This window comes from Molossus molossus, unplaced genomic scaffold (genome assembly GCF_014108415.1).
Source record: "Molossus molossus isolate mMolMol1 unplaced genomic scaffold, mMolMol1.p scaffold_m16_p_8, whole genome shotgun sequence".
NCBI lineage: Eukaryota > Metazoa > Chordata > Mammalia > Chiroptera > Molossidae > Molossus > Molossus molossus.
Genome location: NW_023425402.1, coordinates 63,607,933 through 63,633,919, shown reverse-complemented (window position 1 = coordinate 63,633,919; position 25,987 = coordinate 63,607,933). Strand labels below are relative to the sequence as shown.

The following is a 25,987-nucleotide window of genomic DNA, read 5'->3' as shown; positions in this document are numbered from 1 at the left end:
CTCTATCTGAACAAAAAATGGAAAAATGTCCTCAAGAGAGGATAAAAAAAAGTTAATCTTTGAAACGTTATTGAAAATTTTAGCATTCTCCGAAGGCTAAGGGTGGATGGAGTTTTGTTTTTTAAGAGTTAGGAATAATATATTTTATGCTTAAAGAAACCCTTTAAATCTCTTGGATGAGACTGCCTTCTATTAATCTGAGAATTTTCAGGTTACTTTTCATATCCTTTGCAATTCTCTTGGGAGTTCTAAATTAAATATGCTAAAATGTATGAGTGATGTTTTTGAACACTCAGGAATTATATTTGCCAAACTTAAAATTCGTATTACAAAAACTTCAAATTGAATTACAATTTAAGATTTATAAAAGGTGTTGCATTTACTGAGGGTTCATTGTCGAGATCTTAGAATGCATTTTCTAAGAGTTTATAGTAATTCTTCCTTAGTGTAGAATTAGTGACACAAATTGAAAGTTCCCCATGATAGAGGAGGCTCTTATGGCAGCATTAATCAGTCTCTGAATAAAATAATGATATAAAGGGACAAAATGGGAGGATTGGCAGAAGCAACCTACATCAACAATCATGGAAACTCAGATGCACATTTGTCAAAGGAAGCTACATATTCAAGCTCCATTTAATTAGAAGAGACCATGTATCTTCAACGTGTAACAGTAGCTTACAAGATAAAATGACATTCTTGAACAATGAAAATACTTTATTTTTCTAGCCATTCACGTAATTTTTACGCATTTGTAAGGATTCAATAAAGTTAAGTAATTTTTCCAAGTTTCAGAAAAATATCTGCTATTTGATATCTGGTTGTGAAGATAATAGATACTAACCAAACTCCTCGATAAAGCTTGGTCATGTATATTGTTACTCCTATATTATTACTAATAGTTCCTTTATTCTACAATTAGAGATTAACCTGATTAGTTGTCAAAACCAAATTACAAATATGGTTTTGGCAGTCTAGAATCTTGGAGAGGGGATGGCAGGTAGAAGTTATTTTGATGACTTGATTATTTACAATATGTAAATGTTTGATTTAAATTGAACTCAAAATTGCCTTCTAACAGTAAGATCTTTCAACAGGATGATTACACTTTGCCACAAGGAGTCATAGAGGGCTTTGGTTCTTTGGAGAGATCTACAGTTTGGATTATCTTCTTGCTATAAAATAAGGGTTCTCAATGGTCCCCTTCCAAAGTTCAAATTACCTTTACTCTTAAAATGATCAAGTATTTAATACTCTCAAATTTTAGAATGAAAGAATTAATATCAAAGATTGGATTGCCCTTTTCCATCAGCCTTCCGAGGGCCCTTATTCACTGCATTCAGTCCAGTCTCTTTAGCTACCACTGTCTATTAAGTTCCTGTATCATCTGATGCTTAAGACCAGATCCTGAATTTCAAAACTAAGAAAACAGAATTGTTTATGACAGACACTCAACCAAGGTTTTCTGATAATTCTTCAGCTAACTGGAATACCCCATTATGAACATTCCAGTTTTCAAAAACTATGTGTTAAATTCAAAATAACTAGGGAACAAATAGATGGGTATATATATGTGTGATAAAGTATAACATATTGTTAATTACAGAATTGAGGTAGTGGGTATATGGGTGTTCACTGTAAAATTATTTCTGTTACTAAAGACATCTAACAATGTTAATAAAATGGGAGGAAATGAAGACTGCTTTACTAGTTCACTGCAACATTATACATGAGTTTGGCAATAATTCAGCAAGCTTACATGTAACATATAGCACAAATGCGTTAATTTTTTTAGGTTGTAAACTTTGAAATCTCCTGAATGTTTTCCTTTGCACTTTCAGATAGGCTGGTTAGTTGTAACACTTCTAAAACAACAGAACTCTAGTCGATTACTTAAACACCAAAGCCATTGTAAATAAATGAAATTTCAGAGAAAGGATAATGTATTTAAACATGGGTTCATTCAGGAAATGTGACTGTGGACATTTAATGTTAACAAATGTAAATGCTTGAAGAAGCTTTAATTAGGGTAGGACAGACACAGGTGGACATTATAAAGATTCTGAAGGGATTTTCTAATTGCCAATGGTTTTATTTATTTCTTTTTCTTTTTCTTTTTTATCCTCACCCGAGTACATTTTTTCCATTTTTTGTTCAGACAGAGTGGGAGGGAGAGCGAGGAAGAGAGAGAGAGAAACATTGATGTGAAAGGGACACATCGAGTTGCTGCCACCCGCACAACCGACCAGGGCCGGGGACAAACTGCAACCGAGGTACATGCCCTTAGTGGGAACCGAACCCGGGTCTCTCCGGACTGCAGGCCGACACTCTAATCGCTGAGCCAAACTGGCCAGGGCCTGCCAATGGTTTTTGGAGGAAAGTTAAAGGAATTACCTAATGTGCAATGACTTGAACTTAAAGCAATGAAAGGAAATGTGTATTGATTCTCCAAAGAGAAAAAGGGATGGCTGGAGGGCTGGTTTGCACTGAAGTGACTAGGGGGTAGAAGGGCATGGCAGTGTGCAATTCTTAACACTTGTTGGTTCCTATTCTTCAAAGCCTTTAATGTTGAATTAATATCAGTAGAGCTAATGGAAAACTAAGTGTTTAAAATTATTCCTTAAGTGATGAAGTTCCACTTTCCATGATAGACACTCATAAAACCACAACCTTTTAGTCAAAACAGATTAAGAATAGACAAAGTGTGGTCACCAAAACCTCTCCGAGTGTCAGTTATATTTGACTACTGACAGGCAGCTGAGAGCTATATATAATTTTTTTATCCATCATGTTTTTAAGTGGTAGTTATTTTTTTAAATCCATTTTAGTAGATTATATGGTAAGAGTAAGAAATTATACAGTATAAAACAATACAAAAGTGGTTATATTATAAATTGTAATGAATATCCTATAGACTAGAACATTAGTATTTCTAATTAAGCTACATTTAACATTTTGAAATTAAAAATTTAAGGTTTACTGACAATGAAGAATGTTAATGCTTTTCCCTAAGGTTCTTAGAAATTATATAAGTATTTCACAGTGTTAAAATAAATTTCAATAACATTCCATCTCATTTTCAAAATATAAAATTACTCAGAAAAAGTATGACCAGTTATATAGCTTAAATCAAGTTTGAAAAGGTTAACAACAGAGTATTTTTTCTCAAGGTGAACAGTATTACCACAAAGCAGATACTGTCCTGGCCAGTTTGGCGCAGTGGTTAGAGCGTTGGTCCATGAACCAGAGTCACCGGTTCAATTCCAGCCAAGGGAGTGCACCTCAGTTGCAGTTCGTACCTGGCCCTGGTTAGCGCCTTGCGGAAGGCAAGCAGTTGATGTTTCTCCCCCTACCACCACTCTATCTAAAGATAAATGGAAAAATATCCTCAGGTGAGGATTTTAAAAAAAGCAGATACTGCCTCGTAAATGTAATTGGAATAGTTTTTTTTTTTATCCTCACCCGAGGACATTTTTCCATTTTTGTTGTTGTTGTTCAGATAGAGTGGGAGGGAGGGAGGGAGGGAGAGAGAGAGAGAGCGAGAGAGAGAGAAACATTGATGTGAGAGAGACACATCGAGTGGTTGCCACCCACACAACCCAACCAGGGCCGAGGACAAACTGCAACCGAGGTACATGCCCTTAGCAGGAACCAAACCCGGGTCTCTCTGGACTGCAGGCCAACGCTTTAACCGCTGAGCCAAACCGGCCAGGGCTGGAATGGTTTTTAATACCACCCTCCCCACCCAAAAAATCCATTAACATTTTTCTATGTTTTTTTTAATCTTCACCCGAGGACATTTTTTTTTTTTCCATTTATCTTCAGATAGAGCAGGAGGGAGAGATGGAGGAGAAAGAGAGTGAGAGAGAGAGGGAGAGGGAGAGGGAGAGAGAGAGAAACTTCGATGTGAGATAGACACATCAACTGGTTGCCTCAACTGGGGCCGGGGACAAACCACAACCAAGGTGCGTGCCCTTAGCGGAAACTGAAGCCGAGACTCTCAGTCCACAGACTGACACTCTAACTACTGAGCAAACCAGCCAGGGCCACATTTTTCTTACTATTAAAACAAAAAAGTTATCACTTGGGTTTGGAAGACTATTTTAATTGATTTTTGTTTAAATTAAAATCAATTTAACAGCACTGTAAATTTGTTTTTTAAGAGTAAGCTAAGAGAACTAGGATGTAAATAATGTAAATATTTCTTTAGAAACAGGTGGTTGGGCCCTGGCCAGCTCAGCGGATGGTGCGTTGGCCTGCAGACCTGAGAATCCTGGGTTCGCTTCCTGCTAGGGGCACATACCTCCATTGCAGTTTGTTCCTGACCTGGTTGGAGTCATGTGGGTGGCAACCACTCGATGTGTCTCTTTCACGTCAATGCCACCCCCCCATCTGAAGACAGATGCAAAAATGTCCTCCGATGAGGATAAAAAAAAACACAAACACCCCTTTCACATCGATGTTTCTCTCTCTCTCTCTCTTCCTTTCTCTCCCTCCCACTCTGTCTGTGCAAAAGGTGGAAAAATGTCCTCAGGTGAGGATAAAAAAAAACAAAAAAACACACAAACAGGTGGTTGGTTGCCCAGCTGGTGTGGCTCAGTGGCTGAGCGTTGACCCATGTACCAAGAGGTCACTGGTTCAATGCACATGCCCAGGTTGTGGGCCAAATCTCAGTGAGGGGCATGCAGGAGGCGGCCAACTGATCTCTCATCGATGTCTCTCTCCCTCTCCCTTCCTCTCTAAGAACAACAAGAAAGAAAACAGGTAGTTGTAGAAAAGAATTCCAGTTTTTCTCAACCTACCTCTATGAAGCTATTTCTAAAAAGCATTAGTATTTAGACATTTAGTTCATAAAATTATACTCCTAAATTATAGTAGTAATTTTGCTTGTTTTAATTACACAAGCTGTAACACACATTAAGATCAAACAGTAATGAACATGCATTCAATCCATTTCTACACTGACTGGCTAGGCATTCTCACCTGAAGAAACTGACCCTTAAAATTTTCTAAATGTATTCTGAAAACTTGAAACCTGATAGTTTTTTTAAATGCTCACCCGAGGATATTTTTCCATTTATCTTCAGATAGAGTAGGAGGGAGGGAAGGAGGGAGAGAGGGAGAGAGAGAGGGAGAGAGGGAGAGAGGGAGAGAGGGAGACAGGAGAGAGAGAGGAAACCATCGATGCAAGACACATTGGTTGCCTCTCGTAATACCTGGACCAGGGCCAGGGACAAACCACAACCGAGGTACATGCCCTTGGCTAGAATCGAACCCGGGTCTCATTAGTCCACAGGCCAACACTCCACAGCTGAGCCTAACTGGCCAGGGCGAAACCTGATATTCTTGATTTTAATTTGTAATCTATTTTATAAACAAGTTTATAATGTAGTTTATAAAATAGCAGATGTAGGTTAAATATTGAACTACGTGAACCAAATATACACTTAAAATCACACTTTTAAAAAATGGTAACCATCAACCTACTGAGCATCCATCCAGCTCCACAAATTAATATTTTTGTAAGTTTAGGTTGTGGTATATTCCCAGAATATAAACTCAAGAAATACTAATTATATAACCCTTTCCACAAAACAGAATTCGGGGAAAATACTATCAAAGTATTATTTTAACTTAAGAGAAGTTGCATAAACCTGGCATATCATTAACACTTCTGTCAGGGAATATTTTTCTAAAAAGGTTTTTGACTCCATTATGTTTATATTTAATTTGTGAACATCTTTTAAAAGGTATACAAGGTATTTTTCTGAGGGCCTAAATCAACCTGGTAGGCCAATGCCAGAGTTAATGCAATGATCCTAAATATCTATTTTTTTTTATTAATCAAGGGAGTGATTTAGATGCTAAGGTGCATAGTCTTCATGTATTACTTGAAAAAAAAATTTTTTTAGATCGAGTGGGAGGGAGGGGGACAGAAACATCGATGTGAGAGAGAGACATCAATTAGTTGCCTCCCACAGGACCCCAATCGGGGCTAGGGGTTGAACCTGCAACCCAGTTATGTGCTCTTGACCGGGAATTGAACTTGAGACCCTTTGGTCCCCCGGCTGATGCTCTAACTGCTGAGTCAACCAGGTTAGGGCTTGAAAATGTTTTTTTAATCAAATATATATGAGTTCTGACTCCAACCCATACAGCTCACTGAACCACTGGTCCTCTTGGGAGTCATGGACTTGTTTGAAAAACCACAAAGCCTAGACCTGAAGCTTTGGTTCCATGATGACAGGTTACGATCCTCTGTACCAGACCGTGCTGCATGAGTAGAATATACTTATCTATATTAAGACCTCAAATATGCTACCACCCTGTTTGGAAGATAAATTAATTTTTAACTCTAAGAAATCACAACTTTATTGTAGCTTAGAAGAATGATAAAATACTTCCAAATACTTCTTCCTTTATACTTGAACTAATTATGCTTCTTGCAATAGGATTAGAATAAAGGCAAAAATTCTTATTAATTTGCAATACAACAGTATGTCTTAGAATAGTTGTATCTCAAGTAAACCACAAATAATATCTAAGGTCCTGAAATAACTTACATTAAAAATTTTTTTTTATCCTCACCCAAGGATATTTTTTGCATTTATCTTCATTCAGATAGAGTGGGAGGAAGAGAGAAACATTGATGTGAGAGAGACACATCGAGTGATTGCCACCCACACAACCCCAATCGGAGCTGAGGACAAACTGCAACTGAGGTATGTGCCCTTAGTGGGAATGAACCCAGCCAGGTCTCTCTGGTCTGCAGGCCAATGCTCTAACCGCTCCAGCCAGGACAATAACTTATTTAAAAATAAATTTGTCCCCCTGGCCAGTTTGGCTCAGAGGTTACAGTGTCAGCCTAAGGACTGAAGGGTCATGGGTTCAATTCCTGGTCAAGGGCACATGTCTGGGTTGCAGGTTCAATCCCTGGCCCCCGTTGGGAGTCATGTGGGAGGCAACCAGTTGATGTCTCTCTCTCACACCAGTTTCCCTCTCTCAGCCCTTCTCCCTTTCCACTAAAAATCAATGGAAAAATATCCTTAGATGAGGATTAACAAAAATAAAATAAACCCAGTGGCCCAAGATTAAATCCTTGGCTCTAAATAAAAAAGCTGGTATATTCCCCTATTGCGTGTTTGCAGCTTCAAAATATCAGCCGCTATACAGAAATTGTATCATTCATGGGGAGAAAGAAAACAGGCAGTTCTAGTGGCCATCTTTATTTTATTAACTTACCCTTTATCTTTGTGAACAAATAGAGGTAGGTAGTGCCCTACACTGAACTTGGGAAGTACCTGAATCAACATTTAAAAAAATTTTTTTTTCTTTATTGATTTTGAGAGAGACATCATAGAGAGAGAGCATCAACTGGCTGCCTCCTGCATGCCCCCTACTGGGGATCAGGCCCACAACCTGGGCATGTGCCCTGACTGGGAATCGAACCAGCGACCTCTTGGTGCATGGGTCAAAGTTCAACCACTGAGCCACACTGGCTGGGCTCAACATATTAAAGAAAATTATTACAGATGTGTAAAACATTTGCTTTATTTATTAACAACATTACACTAAGCATTCTCTCTTAAGTAGTCCAAGAAATCTTTCTGTAACAAAAGTGAACCCTAGCCCTGGCCGGTTTGGCTCAGCGGTTAGAGCACTGGCCTGCGGACTAGGGAGTCCCGGGTTTGGTTACAGCTAAGGACACGTACCTCGGTTGCAGTTCGTCCCCAGCCCTGGTTGGGCTTGTGTGGGTGGCAACCAATCAATGTCTCTCTCACATCGATGTTTCTCTCTCCCTCCCTCCTGCAGTTTCTGAAGATAAATGCAAAAATATCCTCAGGGCGAGGATAAAAAGAAAAAAAGTGAACCCTAGCATAGATATATCCAGAAGACAATTTTCCTGGGTACCAGTACAATTTCCAATCAATTTCTACTCGAGTCATGGAACCTATTTTCATTGAAGCCTACAATCATTTTAAATCTTTCCCTAATTCTATTCTCTTTTCCCTTCAAACATTACCTTAGTTTAGCATGTATCAGTCAAAGACATTCTATTCCAAAAAGACACAGCTAGTAGTCAGGGAGAGGCAGTCTGGAGCCCAACCGTGTACGCTTCCATTTCCAAAGTCTAATAGCTGCTGACCTTGTGCATGCCATTTAACCTCTCTACTTCTCACTTTCTGTATCTGCAGAGGTATTAGCTCATAAAGCTATTGTGAGGATGAGTGAATAATGTAAAACTTACAGAGCCAGTGCTGAGCAGTTATATGCTCAAAAAAGTTTTGTTAGTATCTAGAATGACTACATATGTGTGTGTGTAAACCCAAACATTTATTTAGAAAATATAAAAAATTATTAATAATGTCTTACTCCTTCTTCAGACTATTTTAAATTTTCAATAGTGCCACATAATTTTATAACTAAATTTTATTACAAATGAACACTTCAAAGAGTTGTAGTTTTGAAATAACTTTTGCTATGATTAAATAGAGAACTTCTATTCAGGAAGTACAGTATACATGTATTTATAGTACTTGCCCAAATATTACAAGAACATAAAAATTATTTTGTAAAGTTTCTTCTTACACATAGGATCTAAAATGTAAAGAAAAATGAAATTTGTATGCAAAACTGATAGAAGCAACACTGGCTCCCTATATGCTGAAACTATAAGAGACTTTTTTTCTCAAGCACTCGAGATACAAATATTACCTGTATGGGCTGAAAACTTTTTAATTTTCAATATAATTCAACAAGGTACACAGGTAGAACTCTATAAATATATCCCCTATAATAATCATATTTATCACAAATACTACCAAAACCCTCTGAAAAACGTAAACTACAAACACATTTTAAAGAAATTCTGTTTTAACAACTACAAAAGCAATTAATAGCAATAAAGTTATTTGGTTTAAAAAATAAAGGGCAATGTAATGTAAATCCGAATACTGAAAAGTTGTTTTTTAGGATGCAGTCTTGAGTTTCTTAATACAAGGTACTAAACACTTTCAAAAGTAATTATGACATAGTCTATACAACTTGAAGTCTTAACCTAGAGCTCTAAAATGAAAAAAAATAAGCAGTAGGTGAAAATTAGGTATGTAGAAATAATGGTATAAAATATGATTTTCATACAAAATGTACCACTCTTTAAATAGATAAGGCTTAATATGAATATTTTTGGACTATGAGTGTTGCACACGATTTTTAGAATAGTCTCAAACTATTCAAAATTCAGTATTTGTTCTATTTGTTTTAAAAAATGTTCTATTTCTGAAGTGAATGAATGTAGTACAGGATGCAATTTAATGTCAACTTACCTATGCTTTTCCACCCAATAAAAATAAAACCTTTTTTGAGCTTAGGAGAGATTCTATCTTTCGAATACTTGATTTCTATACAAATTCAACCTTTCAGAATGTCAGAATTTTATAATGTGAACTAATAATATCCACCAGGAATTGGCCCAAGTTCAAACAGTAGACACAAAAGAGACATAGGTGTCAAATAGTTTAAGTCTGCCCTATACAATTATACAGCCATAATTACCTTTTATATGAAAGTGATTTAAAGTAAAAAATATTTTTGTAAAAGATATTATTAGTATTACTAATACAGTAGTCACCCCTTATCCATGGTTTTGCTTTCCAGTTTCAGTTACGCATGATCAACTGTGATCCAAAAATACTAAATGGAAAATTCCAGAAATAAACAATAGGTTTTAAGTTGCATGCAGTTCTGAGAACCTCACTTTGTCCCATCACATAGACATTGTAATCATCTCACATCATCAAAAGAAGAGTGAGGACAGTACAATATTTTAAGAGACCACATTCACATAACTTTTATTATGGTATATTATTGTAAGTATTCTATTTTTTATTAGTTACTGTTGTTTATCTCTTACTGTGCCTAATTTATAAATTAATCATTATCATAGGTATGTATGTATAGGAAAAAACATTGTATATATAGAGTTTGGTACAGTATGTGGTTTCAGGCATTGAACCGGGAGGGTTTTGAATATATCCCCTGGGATAAGGGGAAACTACTGTACTTAATATCCAAGTAGCATTTTGTAAATTAGTTCCATTTTACTCATTTCCTTTGAAAAGTATCCTTCTGCTACAATGTAAACAAAAAATGGTCCATAAAATGGTGACATTAGACACATCATAATTTGTAGTGTGGGCCCTTAAACTGAGATCAAATCTTTAGTAACCCAAAGCTACAGAGATTTTATTTCTTGCACATGCCCAAAGTAACTAATATCAACTCACATTTCTATAAGCCTTGAAGAATTTTTATTTAACATAATGAGAGTTTTAATAACTTATTTTAAAGACTACCTAGCGCTCTTCTCTTGTTGTTCACCAACTGTTTTTATGACGATAACTCCGAGATCTGGAATGTGATCGAAAATGAGAATGTTTTGCTGTTTGTGCTTTAGTTTCAGAATTAGTATACCCTTTAGGAGATTTACATGGGGATCTTGCTATGGAGTCAGAATGTCTTCCATGTGATCTTGATTTTGTTCCTGAGCTAGTCTGCTTTTGAGGTGAACTTGATTGTGATTTTCCTATTGACTTGGACCTTTTTTCTAAGGACTTAGACCTTGATCGTCCTCTAGAACCAGAATTCCTTCTTGGAGTTCTTGACTGCCTTGCTGAGGTAGACCGCCTTGGTAGTGATTTGGAGCGAGATTTAGACTGGCTATAAGAAAATCGCCTGTGTCGAGACCTGCAAACATCCACAATGTTAGAGTATATATTTCACACAAAAATAGTTACTAGATTAGGAAAAAACGTTGCAGGAAATTATATAAGTTACATACTATTAGTTATGTTTTCATTGGCTAAGTTAAAAGAAACAATTCTATTTCATTATGTTACACTAAAATATATAACCAAAATATTTTTACTTTGCTAGATATATCTTGTGACATGAATCGGTTCTGAAAAATGTCCTGCATGTTTAGTCTGGATTACACACTCCTAAGAGGTATGAAAATCTGAAGGAAAAAAATGTAAGAGAGAGAGAAAGAAAATAATTATTTAAAGTTCATCAAATAATGCTTATAACAACAAAAACCTAGATGCAGGACTTCTGAATTCTGCCATGATAAAACAGCTTGTACTAGATTAATCTTTCCATAGAAAATAGCTACATAAAAAGCCAGACAAATGGTGATGGAAGGAGACGTGACTTGGGGTGGTAAACATACAATATATAGATGATATAGAATTGTACACCTGAAACCTATGTAATTTTATTAACCAATGTCACTCCAGTAAGTTCAATTTAAAAAAAAAGTTTAAAAAAAAAGCTAGACAACATTTATTAAACAACTGTTTGAAGGCACTGAAGAATAACCAACACAAGCAGAACATGAGGGGATATAACGGCTCTTTTACTCACACCATTTTCCTAATGCCAGCATGGGAAATTGAACCCAATTAGAAAAAGGCTATTTGATTAAGTTGAAGAGACAGAGGTTAGAATTCAGGGCTATCAAAGTGGCTGGGATTTGACAGGCAAAATTCCAGAGATGAAAGAATTGCAGACAAAAACAAAACAAAATACCTAAAATCTGCCTATATATTCTCAGGTCACTGGCCATCTTCTAAGCTGTGCATGCACAGGATGAGACTCCCAAGAGGTCAGTAAAAACCTGCAGCTGAAAGATTCAATAACTGAGCTGAAATTTTATCAGACACATAATGCTAGGGACAGAGGCTGGACTTCAAGACCCCAAAAGGTCAAGGAGTCATAAATAATAACCTAGGCTTCCAATTAAGAACCCAGAAGGGTGGTATCCTACAGTTAAGGGCCATTCCCTAACAATAAATGTAAAGCTAAACAAATCAGCCTTAACAGTGCCTCAAACTAAGCCTCGAAAGGGTCAAGGTGTTCTGCCAATACTCTGCCTGCCAGAAGAAAACAACTTTCTTTGGAGGATGATGGCATCAAAAGCTGCTAAAATTTTTCATCAACAATATCCAACATCCAATAAAAAAATTGTAAGGTATGTGTAAAATAGATTAAAATGACTAAAACTAAGAAAACTAAAAGACAAAGTAACTAGACCAAAAATAATTTGGATATTAGTGTTATTCAGACTGGAATTTTAAAAATCACTAATATGTTTTAAAAAATAAGAGAAAAAGACAAAATAGATGAAAAAGATGGAGAATTTCAAAAGAATTTTGGACTCTATAAAATAAAACAAATAAACATTTTTGAACTAAAATATGTATATCTGAAATTAAAGTCACTAAGTGGATTTAACAGTAATCTAGATACAACAGAAGAAATGTGAACTGAAATGAAAAACAGATGATTATAAAAACATTATACTGAAACACAGTAAGATAAAAGGAATTTTAAGAAATCCAGAACAGAGCATGAGAGATATTTGGATCATAGTCACATGGCCAAAAAGGAAAAACTGAATAAGGCAGAAGCAGTATCTGAAGAGATAATGTCCTAGAATTTTCCAAAACTAATAAAAAGCACTAACTCACATTTTGAAAAGCTCAGAAAACCCCAGGCAGAATAAGTACAAAGAAAACTACACAAGGCATATCACAATGAAATTGCTGAAAACCAAAGTCAGAGAGAAAAATATGAAAATCTGCTCAAAATAAAATATATTAACTTCAAAAAAGCAACATTAAGAATGCCAGCTGAGCCCAGCTGTTGTGGCTCAGTGGACTGTTGTCCCATGAACTGAGAGGTCCTGGTTTGACTGGGTTCCAGGCTTGATCCCCAGTTGGGCGTGTACAGGAGGCAACCGATTGATGTTTCTCTCTCTCTCTCCCTTCCCCTCTCTAAAAATCAATAAACATATCCTTGGGTGAGGAAGTAAATAAGTGGCAAGTGTGATGGAGGGACTGAATTTAGAAAAAGAGCTGAGACATTGGGGACTGGAGTGAAAGTGGGCAGTCTTGGTGATCAGCTTTGATTCTAAACTAAGTGGGCCTATTTACCTTGCAGTCCAGGAGAGCTAACTCTTATTATTCACAGAAAGAAGATACTAGTCTAAATGCTGAACATTCTTTAAGAACAGAATTTACCTTAAATTCTACATTAAATTTTCTATGAAAAAATTTCACCACTAATACTTAAGATAAATAGTATAAATGTTTAAGAACTTAGGCATGCTAATACAATTTTTTTTTATTTAAATAACTTCACCAGTTATTAATTTCCATTGTGATTTACTATTATTCTAACAGAAACAAATTCCTGGCTAACAAAATAGGTAATGTGCAAATACCTTTTCCTGAAAATTTTACTATATTTTTTTTATCCTCACCTGAGGACATTTTTCCATTTTTTGTTCAGATAGAGTGGGAGGGAGAGAGAGAAAGAGAAACATTGACATGAGAGAGACACATTGACTGGTTGCCTCCCACAAGACACCAACTGGGGCTGGGGAATCAAACACACAGCCCAGGTAGTACCCTTGACCAGGAATCTAACATGGGACCCTTTGGTCGGAGGGCTGATGCTCCAACCACTAAGCCAAACCATCCAGGGCTGGAATTTATTCTTGAAAATAACTTACTTTTTATAAATATATTGATTTACATTCATTTTAGTGTCAACCACCTTCCCCAGAACTCAACATTCTTTAAATCACTTTTAAATTGATTTTTAGAAGGAGAGAGATAGAAACATCAATGTGAGATCCTACCATCAATCAGGTGCCTCTTACATGCCCCCTACTGGGGATCAAACCTGTAATCTGGGCAAGTGCCCTTACCAGGAATCCCAACCAATTGAACCACAATGGCCAGGGCAGAACTCAACATTCTTTTCTTTTTAAATACGTTTTTATTGATTTTTTAGAAAGAGATAGAAACATCAATGTGAGAGAGAAACATTGATCAACTGTACAGTCCCTAGTGGGGATCAAGCCCCACAATCTGGGCATGTGCCCTGACCAGGAATCGAACTGGGACCTCTTAGTCCATGGGATGCCACTCAATCCACTGAGCCACACCAGCCAGGCAGAACGCAACATTCTTAATTGTTGAGTTCATTTAGGAAATTTTTATTTATTTATAATTCTTCACTTCGATTTGTCAGGTATTTTTAATATTTTGCTTTTTTTCTATATATATTTTTTTCATTAAAAAGTTAAATCCCGCCCTGGCCAGTTTGGCTCAGCAGTTAGAGCGTCGGCCTGCGGTCTGGAGAGACCCGGGTTCGGTTCCCGCTAAGGGCACGTACTTCGGTTGCAGTTTGTCCCCGGCCCTGGTTGGTCGTGCGGGTGGCAGCCACTCGATGTGTCCCTTCACGTCGATGTTTCTCTCTCTCTCTCCCTTCCTCTCTCTCCCTCCCACTCTGTCTGTACAAAAAATGGAAAAATATCCTCGGGTGAGGATAAAAAAATAAATAAATAAAATAAATAAATAAATAAAATAAAAAGTTAAATCCCCCTTGCCCTGGCCAGTTTGGCTCAGCAGTTGGAGCGTCGGCCCGTGGACCAGAGAGTCCTGGGTTCAGTTCCCGCTAAGGGCACGTGCCTTGGTTGTAGTTTGTCCCCTGCCCCGGTTAGGGTCGTGTGGGTGGCAACTACTCGATGTGTCTCTCTCAAATCAGTGTTTCTGTCTCTCTCTTCCTCCATCTCTCCCTCCTGCTATAACTGAAGATAAATGCAAAAATGTCCTTGGGTGAGGATGAAAAAAAAAAAAAAAAAAGTTAAATCCCCAAATCCCCAGAAGAAAGAGAAAAAAAATAAAATAAAAAGCCTTATTCTGTCATGAAATAAAAACACTGGAAGGTATTCAGTGTAGAAAAATGATTCGATAAAAGATGATTCTTTATGAATATTAAACAAAATGATTCCGGTGGCCTGTTTTTCAAAGCTCTTTAAAATGTTTTCCAGAAAAAGTAGAAAATTAAGTTTTTACTCCTCTTGTATTTTATACTCACTCTTTAAGGCTATCAGACCGCCTCCTATTTCTTCCCCATGAAGAACTTCTACTTCGAGTTCGCCGTTGGCTGGGGCTTCTTGACCTCCTATGATCACTTGGAGAACAAGGGTGACGTTCTTTTGATTTCATTTGGCCTGGTGCTAGAATATGAAGTGCAAGACTTATAATTCATTACCTGAAAACCTCAGTCATAGCCACTCAAATAGTAATTATTTTCTGACAGAATTTTAAACTAAAAAATCTGTCACTGCTAAAACTCATTCTGTTGAATAAACAAGATCTAACATTTAGTCACACTTACTTTTGCGATCACCTTGTGCAAACTGTATTTCAATTTGACGGCCACATACCCACTTCCTATTGAGGTTATAAAGAGCATCTTCAGCATCACGAACATCTTCAAATATGACTAGCTGTTAAGGACACTTTGAATATCAGATATCAAGTAAAAATGTTATTTTTAAAGAATTATTTATGTAACAGGAAATTAACAAGTTCAAGTTATTAAGCTCACATCTACAATATAAGTAATCAGAAAAAAATTTCACTTTTATTATGAAAACAAATGCCCATTATGACTTAAAAGAATGACTCTAAAAAGAAAAAGAAACAATTGTGCAACTATACTTTTAATGTATACATTAGTGTAAGTTGTCACATGCATATATAATTTCAAACATGTAATGAGAAAAAAAAATAAGTCCAACATTGGCTAGGACTTACTTCCTTCTTTCAGGTAAACAATTCTTCAGGTTTTTCACTGAAAAAAATTAGCATGCAGAAGCCTGTATTCTGAAATTTAAATTACTCTTTCAGTAAAAAGCTTTTTAATTATGACATTTTGGAGCAATTACTTATAAGCAATATATACACACATAAATGAGGTAAAATATATTTTCAAAACTGATTTAGTCCTTTAAAAATGATATTTACCTTTGAAGCTACAGCTTTAAAATATCTTTATACTTTTATTACTTGGGGTATAAAAAAAAAACAAAAGCAATCTATAAACATCTGGAATTACATATACTGGTTTTTAATAACCCACTAAACTCTCTTATCTATGTAAATTATATATTAAACCTAACTAAAATAGAAATAAGCTATATAAAATGAATAGCTGTATTTCAGGAGGTTATTCACTGGTTTAATTTTTTTTTTAAATAGAAAACAGAAAAAGCTCAAGAAATACAATACAAAATGAGACTTTGGCAATTACCTCAATGTCACTTGATCTTGAACCTTGACCTCTTTAAGGCTTGCAAGATGGACTTTAAAAGAGACGAAGAACCAACAAAATCAGACTTGGCTTTGACTCTGGAACTCTGAGTAAATGTAGGAAAGCCGAAGTCTCGACCTGGTGTTGGCTTTGTCTTTTGCTTGATAAAGACTTCCCCTCTTCCAGGTCTTTATATCTGTGTCCACCCTCCCTCTTTACTCCTTGATGCTTGAACTTTAGGTGCCTTTTGTCTCGCCTGCTCGGTTTATGCTTGAATTCTAGCTAACAAGTTGGTTCAAACTGGGGGGCGCTTGCCAGCTACTGTGGACTGCTTTAGATTTTCTGAGATAAAGAAATAAACACATTTTAATTAGGCAATATTAATCTCATAACATATGCTCCTGAATACATATATGTAATATGCACATGTATGTAGTATATTCACATGCACACACAGTAAAATAAAGGATATTGAACATAAGCAAATCCTCTTGGGCGGCGGGTGTAGAAGTCAAGTGGAATGTAAACGTCTACTATAGGGCCATACCGACCAAACTCACGGCGCAAGTCCTCAGGCCTGAATTGTTTTAGAAATAAGGCAAAGAAATATGAACAGCTGGATTAAAATATCATGCCTAGAGAAATCCAGTTGAAACCCTTAAAAGCAAGTACATTATCTAGACTAACATTATCTAATATTGTCTCTCATAAGACTCACCCAGGGTTTACAAATGAAGGAAAACAAAAAAGAAGAAAGATTATTAGGCCTCACTTTCAAAGATACTTGTTCAAGATGTCTGGATTAGGGGCTGGAAATCTGTATTTTTACAAGCACTGCCAGTGGCTGTAATGCCTAATCAGGTTAGGGAAACACTGGCCCACATCCACCCTTGAAAGTTATTCCTATTACAAGATTTTTCAATTGTCATATAAACAGTTCTAACTATTAACTATTTCATTAGGAACACATTTGCGTCACTATAATTTCATGTTTATGTTAATTTTGCTTTCAGTGCACAAGAATTAAATATTAAAGAAGTCTTTAAAATCTTTTCTCGGGCTTTAAAGAAAAATGGATTTTTTTCTTTATTGATTTTAGAGAGAGAGATAGAAACATCGATGAGAGAAAACATCGAATGGCCACCTCCTGCATGCCCCACATTGGGGATCAGGCCCACAACCTGGGCATGTGCCCTGACCGGGAATTGAACAGGTGACCTCTTAGTGCATGGATCGACACTCAACCACTGAGCTACACTGTCCAGGCGAAAAATGGATCTTTTACTGTTAAACATAAAGCAAAATAACGACTATATTCTCATATTTGATAAGTATTTTTGAGCCTCCTATATGCCTTCTACTGTGATAGGTATTAAAGAGGGGGTACCAAAGAAATACATAGCATATTTGTCTTCGTAGTGCTACAATTTAACTGAAGAGACAAAATACTTAGCATTGATGGCTGACAGTTACAGTGTAATTTATATGCTAGCCTTTGCTCACCTTAAGGCCACTTAATTCTCACAATAGCTCTATGGTTATTTACAGATGAGGGCACAGACAGATGAACTCACCTAAGGTCACGAGCCAGCAAGTAACAGAGCTGGAATCAAATTCCCACAGTCTGATACTAGTCTGTGTTCTTTATTGATTTATTGATTGATTTGAGAGAGAGAGACGAAGAGAGAAACACTGAATGTGTTGTTCCACTTATTTACTCATTCTTTGGTTGATTCTTGTATGTGCCCTGACCAGGGGTTGAACCTGCAACCTTGATGTGTCAGAACAACACTCTAACCAACTGAACTAAACAGGCAGTGTTAGTCTGTGTTCTTAACCATACAGTGCATTGCCTCATGAAGATCTTAAGAGATTCAGCATCAAGCTATGGGCATAAAACATGGCTCAGAAGAAATAAGAGTACTTCAAAACATTGTAGAGAAAAAAGACTAAAAGATGACTGCAAAGGTCCTAGCTTGGGTAAATGGAAGAAAGGTGGTGTCAGTGGCAAAAATTAGGTAGCTGGAAAAGAGAATAAGAGGGAGAAAAGAGGCAAAAGTAGCTTTCAGGTTTAGAAATTCAAAATTTGAGATGATGGTGAAACATCCATTAGAGTTCTATAAGCAACTGAAAATTGTGATTATACAAATTTTATTAATTAATTTCATTTTCCTCTCAAGACTAGAAGAGAAATCAATGATTAAAGCTAGAGATGTGGATTTAGGAATTATTACATAAAGATTCAACTAACACTGATTACGTAGCCACTACATGCCAGGCACTGCAGTCAATACTAAGACATACTTTATTATATTTTTATAATTTAGTATTTTAATTTCATTCATTACTCATTATAACATGTTTGTCTGCCTTCCCTGAGAGACTACTTGCTTTAGAGGACAGTGACAATGTCTTTTTCTTTTACTTATTCATTTGACAAATACTTTTTGAGAATTATGGGCTAGGCTCTATGGTATGGTGGAGAACAAGACAAATACTATTCCTGCTCCCATAAAACATAGACAACAGGGTAAAAATTCTCAACCATTCCTGAATATTGAAATCATTTGTGAAAAGGGTGTTATAGAAACAGGCACTCCAGTGTGATGCATTAACCCTGGACCTAATTAGTGCTTCCTAAGACGAGTCCCAGTTATTAATTTTTTAAAGGCCTTTATAGGCAATTCTACAACTCAAGGTTGGGAATCACTTCTAAAGCATGTGTCTTCACCAGTGTAGTATCTCAGTACCTAGCTTAGTTGCCTGGCACACAGTAGGTGTTCAATATATATTTGCTGTACTAATGAGTGAAGGATACATTATTGATAGCATTTAATAGTCAAGGAGACTGACAGTAAAAGAAGTTACTTTGCCCAGAGGTACACACAGCCAACGGCCAAGCTAGAATTAATGTCTTCTAAAGCAATTAATCCTATCAACCAAATGTCAGTGCCTGACAGGAAAAAGATCCTAGATCGTATAAAGGAGGTTGGAGCAACGTGTGCCACAGAGGCTTGGAGTCGCAGAACCTAAGGTGATGGAAGTCTGAAGGAACAAATCTTCTCAAAAGAGCTGGCTCCCATTCATTGTCTCTACTACCTCACCCGCCAGCTGTTTTGTTTTCATTCATTTTTTCATTGGTTGTAATCTATTATGACTCTCATAAAAGTATAGGGAATAAAACAAACATTCATGGAGTCACCAACAAGACTGATCATATCTGAATACTTGCCCTATTTGCCATAATTTTTAGTATTTTTTAAGAGACATTATATCCATCTACCTTAGAAACAATCATTGGTGTTCACCATTCCTCTGCATAACTTTATATTTTTACTGCAAATGCATATATCCATAAATACATGTTTTTATATGTATTCAATTTTATATTAATGGTATCAGACTATTTGTATAATTTTGCACCTTACTTTTCTTCCCTTGAGATTTCTCCATGTAGCTCTAGTTTACTCATTTTAACTTTGAATTGATATTGTTATGAATAAACCACAATTTATTCACCCATCTTTCTATGCATGAACATTTAAGATGCTTCCTTTTTTAAAACTACAAACTGCCGCAGTGTACATTATAATACACGTGCTTCCTAGAGCTCTGCTAGAGTTCTCTTGCGTATCTTCAGCTTCACTACATGTTCTCCAAAGTGGCCAAATCAAACTATACTCCTCAAAATATGCATAAGAATTCTTGCTGCTCTAACTCCTCATTAACAACTTTTAATACTTGCAATTTTGAAAGATATTAAGTGAATGTGTTCCTCACTGTTTTAATTTTAATTTACCTAATGAACAGGGAGGTGCAACATCTTTTCATGCTTATGGGTCATTAAATTTGTGTTAATACCCAGAAGTAGAACCTCTGGATTAAAGAGGATGTATAGGTTTAACTTGTTTAAAACTGCCAAACAGGTCTATAAAGTGGTTGCATCATTTTATACTCACCAATAATGTATGAGTTTCAGCTGTGCCAATCTTTGTCAGCACTTGATATTATGTCTTTTTAACTGTAGCCATTCAAGTGGGTGTTAAATGGAATCTCACTATGGTTTTAATTTGCATTTCCTTAATGACAAATGACACTGAATACTTTTTCATGTGCTAATTAGCCACTCATATATTTTTCTTTGAGAAGTGGCTGAGTTTTCTGTCCATTTTAATAATATTTCTTTTTATTCAACTTTTGAGTTATGGAAGTTCTTTATATATTCGGAAAAAAGTCCTTTGTCAGATATACACTTTGTGACTATTTTCTCTCAGTGTGTGGCTTGCTTATTTACTTTCCTAATGGCATGTTTTAATGAACAGAAAGTTTAATTTTAATAAAAACTAATTTATCAATATTCCTTTTTCTTTATGGTAACAGCTTTCTTTGTCCTGTAAAGAAATCTTTGCCTATTCCCAGATCATGATATATTCTCCTATAATGTTTTCTTCTCAAAGCTTTATAGTTTTATCTTTTACATTTCAACTGATAATTCATTCAAATTATGATGTGAGCTACAAGTTAGAGTTAATTTTTTTTCTATATTGATATCCAGTAGTTATGGCATCATTTGCTGAAAAGACTTTCCTTTCTCCACAAAATTGCTTTGATGCCTTTGTCAAAACCAATTGATCTGTAAGTGTGGATTATTTATGGACTCTATTCTATTCTAATTATCTACTTGTATATCCTTACGCCAGGATCACACTTTCTTGATTACTGTATCTTTTACCAAGTCTTTAAATCAGGTAGTATAAATCTTCCAGCTTCAGTAACCTTTTTCAAGACTCCTTTGGCTATTCTAGATCCTAACATTTTTAGAATTAACTTGTCAGTTTCTATTTTTTTAAAAAGCCTTTGATCAGGAATACTTTGAATCTATAACAATCAGTTTGGGAGAGAAATTGAAAACTAAATATTTTGTCTTCCAATCCAAGAACATGGTATATCTATCGATTTGTGTTGGTATTTTTATTATTTTATTTTTAATTTTTTTATGAGAGGGACAAAGAGAAATATCAATCTGTTGTTCCCCTTATTTATGCATTCATTGGTTGCCTCTGTATATGCCCTGACAAGGGATCAAATATTGGGAGGATGTTCTAACCTTGGAATATTGGAAGGATGCTCTAACCAACTCAGCTGTCCAGCCAGGACTTATGTTGTTGTTTTTTCATTTCTCTTGGCAATATGTTGTGGTTTTCAGTGCAAGAGTTTATTTTTTGTTTTAATTTTTATTGACTGATTTTGAGAGAGACAGAGAGGAATGGAGGGAGGGAGGGAGAGAGAAATTGAGGGAGGGAGGAAGAGAGAGAGAGAAACATGGATTTGTTGTTCCACTTATTTACTTATTTATGCATTCCTTGTTTTTTTCTTTAATCCTCACCTGAGGATATGTTTTTTATTGACTTGAGAGAGAGAGAAACATGTATAAGAGAGAGAAATGACGACTGGTTGCCTTCCCTCTGCAGAGATTGAACATGAAACCTAGGTATGTACTCTGACAAGGAATCAAACCTGTAACCTTTTGGTGTAGGGTACCATGCTCCAACCAACTGAACTACCTGTCCCAGGGCTCACTGGTTGATTCTTGTATGTTGGTGTATGGAGACAATGCTCTAACCATATGAACTACCCGGCCAGGGCTCAGTGCAAAGGTTTTAACATTTTGGTTTTTTGTTGCTGTTAAATGATTCCTAAATATGTTTTCAATACTAAGATAAATGAATTTTTTTTTTTTTTTTAATCCTCACCCGAGGACCTTTTTCCATTTTTTATTCAGATTGAGCGGGAGGGAGAGAGGGGAAGAGAGAGAGAGAGAAACATTGACGTGAAAGGGACACATCAAGTGGCTGCCACCCACATGACCCAACCAGGGACGGGGACAAACTGCAACCGAGGTACATGGCCTTAGCAGGAACTGAACCCGGGTCCCTCTGGACTGCAGACCGACACTCTAACCGCTGAGCCAAACCAGCTAGGGCAAAATTTTAAAAATATTTTATTATTTTCAATTGTTTGCTGTTAATATATAAAAAATATAATTTTATAAAGTTTACCTTGTATCCTGGTAAGTTACCAGAATTCATTATTAGGTACCATAGTTTTATGTAAACAAACATGTCACCTAAGAATAGGGACAGGTTTTACTTCTACCTTTTATATTTATTTTTTTTATTTATTTTTCTTGCCTTGTTACACTGATAAGGACTTGCAATAAAATACTGAACGTAGGTCATGAGTGTGGACATCCTTATCTTTTCTGATATTAGGGAGAAAGCATTCAGTTTTACCACTAAGTATGTTAGCTATAACTTTTTCACAGGATGAGGAAGTCCCCATCTATTCCTAGTTTTTGGAGACATAGAATTCATGAAATCTTGTTGAATTCTGTTTAATGCTTTTTTTAAACATCATCAATGTTAACATCAATATAGTCTCATATGCAATGTAACCAAAGACTACTACTAAGTATGTCCAAGAGAAAGGTATTGATCTATGCTCCCCAACCTAACATGATACTACATGTCAAAATGGGAATGTTATATTTGGGATTTGGACATTACTTTGTTCCATTAGAAAACTGTATCTGAGATTTTTTTTAAATTACTCTTTTACACAGTAAAAAAGCAAAGATATTAAAGTTAATATTCTTCCTGATCCACATCTTGTTTTACTAATGAAATATAGTAAAATTGTAAAATGTATTTTTAAATCTTTTAGTTCTTGTGCTCAACTGCATTCCTAACAAATTTTATGCTAACCCATAATATCTCTTGTCTTATCCTTTATCATATATATTAAAATGGCCACTTCAAAGAAACATTTTAAATAAAATTTGTCTATGTCATAAACATTTTTACTAAATAAAATATGAAAACAGGAAAGAGACAATCACTCAAATGGATGGCTTTCTTTCCAGGCTCATTTTTTATACATAGTTTTTGCTTTCTTCATTTTTATGTCATTGAAATCAAACCGTATAAATTTTACACAGTTTTGTTTTCACATTTATCCCAATGATTTCCTTTATAAGCATCATAAATTTCAAGCTCATTTAAAAAATGTTTTTGTTTTTTTTTCTTTATTGATATTAGAGAGAGAGGGAAAGAGAGACAGAAACATCAATGAGAGAGAACATCGACTGGCCGCCTCCTGCATGCCCTCCACTAGGGATCAGGCCGACAACCCGGGCATGTGTCCTGATCAGGAATCAAACCGGCAACCTCTTGGTGCATGGGTCAATGCTCAACCACTGAGCCATACTGGCCAAGCCTCAAGCTCATTTTAATGTCTAGGTGTCACACTGCTGGTTTACTTACACTGTATGTCACCTTGTACAAAAATGCTTAGTATAGGTTACATGTGTGATTCTACTTTTATAACACTACTCAGCAGCTGTGCAATCTTAGGCTAGATACTTAATCTCTCTATATTTAAATTTCTTATCTGTAAAATGGGATTATTAAAGAACATGTATTATAGAATTATTGTGAAAACTTAATTAAGATAATATGGGTAGTTTTTAGTATAGCCCCTGCCTCATAGTACTAAAAAATGTTAACAATTATTATTTCATTAATAAAATCCTCCTAAATGTTGATTGTCCCCTAGTAGAGGAATTAAGAAGTGGTGAAAAATGGAAAAGGAAATCAATAAACATCAATGATCAGTCTTCATTACTCAGAGGCGGATTATCTAGATTAGAGGTTGTGTGTCACCTGTATCATATATTTTAGTTGGCCTGCACACTGTTTAAACATTTTTAAAAAGCGTTAAAACATGAAACTGCCAATATTTTATACCTTTTACTTTTTTAAATTTTTGTAAGTTTATTTCTGCCAAACTGAAGACAACTGCCAAGAGGCACGATCTCAAATGCAATATTTTACAGCTTTTAATTCTACCAAAATTGGAATTTCATAGGATTTAACTTAATAAATGCTAACATTTTGAAACAGGGCATTTACACACAGAAAATACAGGTTTCTGACTTCTTTTGACAATTAGGAAGATGTGGCAACAAGTCCAAATGTCTACTTACTAGTTATCAGCTGGAGCTCGGTAGCAGCTGCTGTCCCCATTAGATGGCACATATTCTTTTCCATCTGCTACAGTCCACATCATTCTATTGTGTCCTACAACCTGACAACTTCACTCATTCCTGTTACTGTGGCTGGCCCTTGTGGCCATCAGAACTGGAAACTTCTCATTTTTTTGTAGACATACTCTGGGGAGGCATGATGCTTATTCAGTATTCAAGTGATCTGTTTGCGGGATTTTTTTTTTTTAACCTTACGTAAATTATAAATTTTGCCTGTTTTCTATGTAATTAATTGATAAACAGGTTGAGAGAAGAAATGTAAACACAGGCATCTTTTAGATGTCAATTGAAGTACATTAATTAATTCACAGTCTTTAGTTGTGACATATGTAAAAGTAGGAATCAAATAAAAAAAAATACTTAACATTTACTCCTTAAAGGTAAATTATGATTACAACAGATGGCTCTAGAGTCAGGACTCCAAAATATTTGTAGCTGTGAAGCCCCGGTAAGTCATTAAAACAACTCTGGTCTTCAGCTTTCCCCTATGTACAGGATGATAATGCATGCCTATGAAAGCTAGGGGTGGGGGGTGTAAATTAAGTAAACCCAATGAAATGAAGATGTCTACTAATGCTCCCATCCCCTAGTCATTCCCTCTGGCTCCTATTGAGGGACAAAGTACTAGATGAAGAAGTTATTTCTTGAGATTTATGTTTAGACACTATGTAGACAGATTTCTCAAGGTGGGGGGATAGACTGAGAACATCAAAAATCCACCAGCGAAGTCTACGCAAACCGTTATAATGGGTGTTTATGTTGTATTCGGGACTTTAAAGAAAACCATATCAACCTCATTACTGAAGTTATTCTTTGGGTGCGGTATAAAGCTGAGTAACGAATAAAATCTAAGCGGATGGGAAAGGAAACTGGAAGGCCAAGACACGCATATTTGGTAAAGCGCCCTCACCATCCCCACTCCTCTTCGTCTGGCAGGAGAGACGCGCGGCGCTCCCGCGGCATGGCGACAAAGGGGCTGAAACGCAGGCACCCGCTCGAGCGAACACACACACGGCCAGAGGCGGGAGGGCCACGGCCACCGGGAAACGGGCAGCCGCGCTCCACGGCTTCTCGGGGAGGGGACGGGCACCCACCCGGGGGCGGCGACCGCGGCGCAGACGCGCTTCTGCGCCGCGCCCGGCGGAACGCCGACCGGGAGGGCGGAGGCGCGAGTCCCGCCCAGGCCCCGAGTAGCCGCTGGGCTCACACCGCCCCGGGCAAGGGCGCCTCCGCGGGAAGCACCGGCCGGGCCGGCGGAGAGGCGCGGGGCAGACCCGGCGGGCCGCGGCCCGGCTCCCCGACGCGGCCGTTACCTCGCCCCTCCCCCGCACCCCAACCTGCGGCCGCCGCCGCTCACCTGGTGGCGTCCGCGACGTTCCTGACGAACAGGGAGGTGTTGGGGGGCCTCGTGTAGCGAGACATGTCCGCTTCCTCCGTTCCCTCCGGGCCTGCCCGCGGCCGCCGGGCTCACTCGTCTCTCGCTGCCGCCACCACAGCTCCGCCGGCCCCCAGTGCGACCCCCTCCCCTCGGCCTCGGCCCGCCAGCGCGCAGCCGCAGAGGCGGGCGTGAGGGGGGTGCTGAGCGGCGCGAGCCCGTCCGAGCGGACCACGCGGGGGTGGGGCCCGAGCCGAGGGCATCCGGGAGGCGACGGCGCGGGAGGCCCTGGCCGGGGGTGGGGAGTGGGAGGCACGGGGTCCGGGGCTCCGAGGGGA

General features: G+C 37.2%; 1 protein-coding gene across 2 annotated transcripts; it reads right to left on the bottom strand.

The window, feature by feature from the left end:
* Nucleotides 1-10,303: 10,303 nt before the first annotated feature.
* SRSF12 (serine and arginine rich splicing factor 12) lies at nucleotides 10,304-25,769 on the bottom strand. Of its 2 annotated transcripts, XM_036248625.1 has the most exons (5): nucleotides 25,632-25,769; nucleotides 16,626-16,747; nucleotides 15,253-15,360; nucleotides 14,950-15,091; nucleotides 10,304-10,746 (listed from the first exon to the last, which is right to left on the bottom strand). In XM_036248625.1, exons 1-5 carry the CDS (start codon nucleotides 25,694-25,696, stop codon nucleotides 10,377-10,379), a joined length of 807 nt encoding a protein of 268 aa, XP_036104518.1. In that variant the 5' UTR covers nucleotides 25,697-25,769; the 3' UTR covers nucleotides 10,304-10,376. The 2 variants fall into 2 exon arrangements, with proteins under 2 accessions (XP_036104518.1, XP_036104517.1); XM_036248624.1 differs by lacking the exons at nucleotides 16,626-16,747; nucleotides 25,632-25,769 and adding an exon at nucleotides 16,171-16,185 and having other exon boundaries at nucleotides 15,253-15,364.
* Nucleotides 25,770-25,987: the final 218 nt, after the last annotated feature.

Bases quoted from the DNA above. Each gene is read 5' to 3' on its own strand.
- SRSF12 (XM_036248625.1), bottom strand. From the start codon at position 25,696: ATGTCTCGCTACACGAGGCCCCCCAACACCTCCCTGTTCGTCAGGAAC. The intron at 15,361-16,625 runs GTGTGTGCATGT...CTTAACAGCTAG, and splicing joins TCAATATCCTTTATTTTACT to TCATATTTGAAGATGTTCGT. The intron at 15,092-15,252 runs GTAAGTGTGACT...TTCATATTCTAG, and splicing joins TGCACAAGGTGATCGCAAAA to CACCAGGCCAAATGAAATCA.